Here is a 7,571-nt window from a genome sequence, read left to right as displayed (position 1 = left end):
TATATATATATATATATATAGACATATACATGTGTGTGTGTTTCTAAGTCTATATGTGTGTGTGTTCCTTGTTTGTGCGCGTATGTGTACGTATGAGTTTGAGTACGTGCGTGTGTGAGAGGGAAACAGACAAAGAGAGAGAGAGAGAGAGAGAGAGAGAGAGAGAAAGAGAGAGAGAGAAAGAGAGAGAGAGAGAGAGAAAGAGAGAGAGAGAAATTAGCAGAATCGTTGGGGGTATATATTTGCATAATTAGCGAATTACACATGCCTTTCACATTTTTTTTTTTCAGTTTTAAAACAGGATGGTCTCGAATGGAAAGAGTGCTCTTCGTATTGACTCTGTTATTAGTCATCTGTGTCTTAGCAGTTACTTCAGCATTGGTTTTAGTTATTTTCAGATCAAGAACTGGGAAACAAATCGGTACGTATAGAAGTCTTAACGGTTTGGAAATATTTAATGTCTGTTTCATTGTTTTATATTTATGTTTGAATAAATATGTTAGAATGGCAGAAACCATTGGGGCCGCAGACTAAAGTAAACAAATAGAATTTAGTTATGTTCCCCCATGATGCAAATTTATAAAACTCAGGTTCAATTTTGCGGTTAAGATGTTTGCTTTGTGAGTTCCAATATTCAAGATGAATCCCGCTGCACGTGAGCAAAGATTTTCTGCTATAGGATTGGGTCTGTCAAATACTTGTGAATGATATTTGGTAGTCAAAACCTGAATGGAAGTCTATTGCAGAAACTGTTATTCTTCATTGGTGGTAGATGTAATCTTTCATTGCGGGTACCTTTAGTATCTGAACCTTGAATGGGTTTAACGCAGCCCAATAATTTTCTTTTTTTTAAATCTGGTTTGTAGACTAATCATAACTGATTTTTCTCAAATATTCTTGTAGGCTTTAAAAGTGATTCGTATTGCTGTTTATTCAATGACGATGCATAAAATAGTTCGCTGCTGTTAGATTTATATCTCGTCTCACAAATATCTCATAAAGTAAAAAATAAATGGACCTCTGTTAATCGCTGTTATAGAAATTACCAAAATATTGTCAAATTGTGCCACTGGCATAATTATGTTTTTAATAATGGTTCAAAATTTTGGCACAAAGCCAGAAATTTCAGAGGAGGGGCAAAGTCGGTTACATCCATCTCAGTGGTCAACTGACACTTATTTTATCGACCCTTAAAGGATGAAAGGTAAAGTCAACTTTTGCCGAATGTGAACTCAGAACGTAAAAACTAAAGAAATGCCGCTAAACATTTTGCCCCACGTTCTAAATATTCTGCCATCTCACCGCTGAAAGATATTTTGTTAACATCATATTTTTAGCAGAAGAAAAGAAGGATAGACACTGTCACATTATCGTGAGAAAACTAAAATAACTACCTTACCAAGAAGACAAAGAAAAATATGGAGATAAAGCAGCAGAAGAAGGGGGAAGAGAGGGAAGGAATAGCGGGTTGTGCACTCCAGCTATAGAGAACAGGAAGTTTCTGTGCCCAACACAACAAAATGAAACTTTTGAGATTCACACAGTACTCTCTACATACAGAGAATTGTACCTCTCATTGATACTTTATGAATGAATGAACTTGCTTAGCCTTAGACTCAATTACTATTCGATCCGGGCTACACGTGAGGAAGATAATGTGGTCTGCCCAGTTCTGTTCTCCTCTAAGTCTTCCCTCGCCACTTCATGAGCTTGAAATGACGTGTTCTCTTTCCAATTGTCTACTGTCATTGTAAATGAAACCACTCCTTCTCTTTCTGCCCCACTGATATCATTGGCCTATTGTGTGAAAGTCACATTAAAATGTTTTAGTCCGTGACATGATTCAGAAACGAAGGCGTTGCTTGTAAATTGTAGCTGAGAAGATAGAATGATATATTTAAAATTTTGTTTTGTTTTCTAGTGAGACATAATTTTCCGGTCGATAATTACTATGTTGGCTAACTTAATTTAATTCTTAGGATGGAATTAAATTAACTAGAGAAAATCACCGAAAAGCGTATTTCATATAAGTAAAACAAAAACAAAAACTGAATAAAACGAACAGCATTATATGTAAATAAAATGTAATAGTTGTAATCTGTATTCTTGTTTGGATAAATAAATAACAAGGAAATCCAACTATTTTCAATGTCTCAAATGTGTTCCAAATAATTCCAGATAATAGAAATGTATAAATAGGTATTTTTGCTTTGGAAGAAACGTTCAGATTTCTATGGAAATTGGATAATAATGACAATATTCTTTCTATTGATTTTAGATAAAAATGCAACCACTACTGCTGTCCCATCCTTAAATCCATTCTTATCATCAACAGTCAGTAGTTCTATACAACCTAATGCTACTAGGATTACTGGACTGACTGGAACAACTCATTATACAACAAAGACTGGCCTCGCAAATACCTCAGTAAATATTAACTCACAACCAACATCAACACTTAAATCGAATGTATCATTATCGAAAACTTCAAAATATATTCCGACACAAACATCGATACAGCACTCAACATATAGTACAAAAAGTGGGAAATCTGTTCGAACCACAGCATCGACCATTCAAATGTCTACTACAAAATCACACTTGAACAACAATGGTACCAAAATGCAACCTAATACAACAGTGCCGTCAACTCCACAACCTGCAACCACTAAACAATCAAATGTTCAACTCTGCCAGACAAAAGGATGTGTCATTGCAGGTAAGATATTTGAAGAAACTGATTTAGCGAAAGCCAAAATCAATTACGATATTTTTTTATTATAACCGATCTTATCTTAGAATATCTATGGAAGTAATTGAAAATGTTAAACTTTCGTCAATCACGTCTTCTCGTACAGTTTCTGACACCAACCACCTATCTGAAATTATGAATTATCTGTATGTCATTGCATTGATTCTATCCTCTCCTTCAAAATAACTACCAATGTACAACTTTTGCATATTTTATCAGCTCCGAAAGAATGACAGGCAAAGTTGACCACGGCAGAATCTGAACTCAGAGCGTAAAGAGCCAGAAAGAATGCTGCGAAGCATTTTGTCCGGCGTGCTACCGATTCTGCCAGCTCACCATCTTAACTGATTATTGAAAATTTTAGTGCAAGACTAATAATTTTAGCAGGAAAGTGATAATCGATTATATGAACTCTAGTGCCCAACTTGTACTTGTTTTATCTGTCTTCATTCGAAGTTTAACTGAACATGTTGATAAACGCTTGACCAAAGAAGACAGAATCTGACCTCAGCCCTTTTTGTCCATTTTCACACTTTAACCCTTTCCTTAAGACCACAAGGCAGATAAAACATGACTGCACTTGACGGTGAAAGGAAGACATAAGTGCGATTTTGATAATGGACTCAGCTGATAAGCCAGATCTATACCCCACCTGACAGAAGGTGTTCAGGGTAACCCTATAAATCAGAAATATTTAGCCATAGGGTGTGTACAGAAGTTTCATCGCTCTCTGTGCACCTCGGACAAGCCCTGCTGAAGGTAATTTTGTGTGTAGAGTTTGTAGAAGATTGGCAATGTTTTACGGTAGCACTGCTAGTCCAGGTTTTTCTGATTCACAAGAATGACAAAACAGACTAGGCAGTCCATTTTCGTCGACGCCTAGAACTTCCCCAAGAGTGTGATCGCTGTTACCTGTCATTAATCCCCTATAGAACACCAGTGTAGAATTGCCGCCGACCGCATTTCCCAGCTGGCAAAGAGAAGTAAGTACCTAATGACATTCCAAATACCATGTGTCCTTTCTTGGTCGTCACTTGTCCCAGGTCAGAAGCTCCGTCAGCGACGAGTTGAGGTAAAATCAGTCTGACAAAAGGCGAGCATATCCTTTCACGGTCAAATTATATGTAATCACACAGCATATCTACACATCATTAGTCATGACATGATCAGTCCATCACCTAGGGAGTGTTGAGTGGAGATGGAGGGTCTGGCAAATTGAGCATAAACCTTTTACACATACCAAATGAGGAGGTGCACTTATGTGATCAGATGTGATCCAGTACAATGTACGACTATTACTCGGTTGTATATGATGGAAGTAGTTGGTGGCGCTTGTGCTCTCTGCCTGACCATTCAGAAATAGCACTTGTTCTAAAACTATAACTAGGTTTACTTCCATTTCAAATTCTTTCCGTCCTTTCTCCATAAGCCTTTTGAAATTTTACGTTAATAGCGCTTTTCAGGTCGAACCTCCATTTGTTTTTGACGATTTCTCTGTCCCGGTACGTATGATTAAATAACTAATCCAGTTTCTGTAAATTTGGCGTATTGAGAACGATGTGCTCTGCTTCCTGTCACTGGGTCTTTGCAAATCAAACATATAACGCTAAACCGTGCAGTTCAAAAATATATAGTCTTTTTAGCTAACCATTTCGAATTATGGACAAAATAAGCTATCGCTATCTCCAAGCTACAGAATGCTGTATTTAGATACAATCAGGGTGAGACGAAACGTTTTCACAATATTTTCATTAGTAAATTCGGGAAATCTCGTTGATATCTGTCCAGCAGTTGGCACCAGCTGATTGGATTAGTGACAATTTGTAATGATTTTGCTCCCCCCCCATTTCCTATTAGCTAACATCCTCACATTCCAAGTTTGTTCCCGAAAGAAAGTCTCACCCCCTAACAAATATTAACGAGTGCGAATTTTCTAAGATAAAACTTCAGATACTGTAAGAAATTTGGTCGTCTGGCCCCTGTTGAAAGTTAGATACCTATTATTCTCAATATATATCCTATGTTATTGGCCCAGTCCAACTCCACCGACTTACCTTACGGGTCCAAGAAGAGGGTTTTTATCATGAAACCCAGACCTTTCCGAAAGAATACAAATAATCTATCTCTCGATCCCAGCCGACTTCAAGATGCATACAAGTTCATGAAGTAATTTCTTTTGATGCATAACCCAAATAATAATGAAAATTAAAAAGACATGCTTAGCTATCCTAAATGTAGAGTTATGTAGGAATTCGAGCCGGTCATTCAAAACTGATGGTACAGCCATCTTCGAATAAGTTATACTGAAGTGGAAAAACATCACGGCAGAACTAAAAGGCAAGGGTATCTTTATATAGTTTTGTACATGAAATTAAATTTCTTACGCGCCAGTATAGCTTTAATTGTTAACGTCATTTGCCAAAGTTAAGTGACAGGAATGTACTGTTGTATCTACTTGTAAATCCGAATTATAGACGGATCGAATAAATCTGTTGCAAGAAAATGTGGTTCAAGAATTAATTTTCAAGAATCTCTGTATTTTCGTCTTTAGTGTATGTCTTATCACCTTCTAGACGATATTGCAATGCGATGACGATAACAGCTAAATTCGCTGTCTATCATTTAACGAAAGAGAATCCAGTGGAAGTGTTTAAGATATAAATGAGAAAAGCGTTTCTGTAGGAGTCATGTGTGAACAAATCATCCTCTGGGGCTGCCATAGTTTCCCTCTATTCTACCTACGTAGTATAAATCAAATCAGGTCGTAGGTAGGATCACCAGATAATCTAGGGATACACACTACAAATATTGATGACCACCCAATTAGTCACCCATTTTACCCCATCATCATCTGACAACTGAGTCTTTAATCGAATTAATTCGTTTTGTCCACAGCACACATTCGAACGGATTCTGTACTCAGTTCTCCCACTTTCGGGATTCACAAAATACTATACATACTGCATAGATAATAAGGACAAAAATTCTGAAATTGTGTGATTTTATCTCTTTAGTTGTTGTTTCTATCACAAATATATTCGTATGGTCTACTAAGTATTGGTAAAATAGAAGTCACACGAAGATATTGACATCATTATAATTTCCAAATGATCAGCTGAGCAACCTTCCATCAAATAATCAACATATGCACTGGTGTGGTTGTGTTGTAAGAAGCATATTTCACTACTGCGTGGTTCCGGGTTCATTGCCACAGCATTGGTACATTGGTCAAATGCCTTCTACCAGAGCCTTGTGAGCGGATTTGGTAAACGGAACTGGAAGAAGCCTGTCATATATGTATATGCAGGTATGTGTATGTATATTTGTTTGTGTCTGTGTGTGTGTGTGTGTGTGTGTGTCTGTATCTGTGTACCTTTCCACCGCTAGACAATCGGTGTTGGTGTGTTTATGTCCTCGTTACTTAGCAGTTCGGCAAAAGGGACCGATAGAATATGTGCCAGGCTTTTAAAAGATAAACACTGGGCGATTAATTCGACTAAGTATTCTTCAAGTCGGTGCCCTACGTTACCAGCATTCAAACGATTGAAACAAGTAGGAAATAAAGGATAAAGGATATTTTTATAGCATCATCACTGATTCTTCAAACATAAACAGAATAGTAATGCATGTTACATACTTGAGAGTGACTACTCGGAAGTGCAAAAATTAATTTAAACTCATAGAATATTAGCAAGAAAAGGTAATGATATTGCGTGGTGCCAATTTACTTTTCAATAGTATTTATAAACAGAATTATCTTGAACTGAGTTTCCACACCGCACAGTCATGTTATCTCACCATCATTTATACTTCAAGGGCTAAACACCTTTTGATGTTAATTACGTGCGTTGACATTATAGACATGAGTGTCATAAATGGAAGGATTCTGCTAGGGAAGTGAAACCAGTAAGCAGATTTTATTCTCTCAAATAGCAACTGCTGAATAACAGATGCGTCCATGAGGAAGCTTCATAAAATGTTAAAAAAAAAACCTCTATAATACCATTCAAGTGCTTAGCAATGTCTGTAGATAAATATAAAAAAAGTAATAGATAGATTAACTATTTAAAACGTGACTACACTCTATTGTAAATATTAAGCTAACGAAGTTTACTGTCAATCTTTGCTTTAAAAATAACAAAATAATATCTATGAAAATGAAAAAAATATAGGAGAGCAAACCGCCTCAAACAAACCTACTTGAGGAACGTAGCTAAATAATAGGACTTGATGAAATTGTATAAACATAGTTCAATGTTTGCTTAAGAAATTTATTTAGTTTTATTTTACTTTTCGTTGTTGCTCCCATACGCATCTATGTATGTATCAAGTTAATATTAGATTTAAGTTGAAAATGTTTATTATTTCTCTGCTAATTCTCTGTTGATAACCAGACAAAGAAAAACAAATAAAGAAGCAAAAAAACGAATGCTGGAAACCATATTAAGAAAGTCAAACAGAAGTTGATTAGGGTCTCGTTTCAGTTGTGATCATTATTATTATTATTGTTGTTGTTCTTTTGTTATTATTATTATTATGTTGTTTTTTCTTCTTTCTTCAAATTTTCTTCCATTTCTCGCCTATTATTATTATTATTATTATTATTATTATTATTATTATTATTATTATTATTATTATTATTATTATTTCTATCATTATTATTATTATTATTATTATTATTATTATCATCATGATCATGATCATGATCATCATCATCATCATAATTTCTTTTTCGTTCACATATTTACTAAAACATATTGTATAATATATGAGCATACATGTATATCAAATATGCCTATATATATATATGTTGTTGTCT

General features: G+C 35.4%; 1 protein-coding gene across 1 annotated transcript in view; it reads left to right on the top strand.

The window, feature by feature from the left end:
* The window catches only part of LOC106877777 (membrane metallo-endopeptidase-like 1), a 242,735-nt gene that overhangs the window by 79,979 nt on the left and 155,185 nt on the right, over positions 1-7,571 (top strand). Inside the window, exons 2-3 of the mRNA XM_014926785.2 lie at positions 291-421; positions 2,279-2,719. Of these exons, the coding sequence (XP_014782271.2) occupies positions 291-421; positions 2,279-2,719 (572 nt within the window). The remainder of the gene's footprint in view (positions 1-290; positions 422-2,278; positions 2,720-7,571) is intronic.

Source organism: Octopus bimaculoides, chromosome 8 (genome assembly GCF_001194135.2).
Source record: "Octopus bimaculoides isolate UCB-OBI-ISO-001 chromosome 8, ASM119413v2, whole genome shotgun sequence".
NCBI classification, from domain to species: Eukaryota; Metazoa; Mollusca; class Cephalopoda; order Octopoda; family Octopodidae; genus Octopus; species Octopus bimaculoides.
Note: the sequence above shows the minus strand (reverse complement) of the source record. Positions and strands in the feature narration are given on the sequence as shown.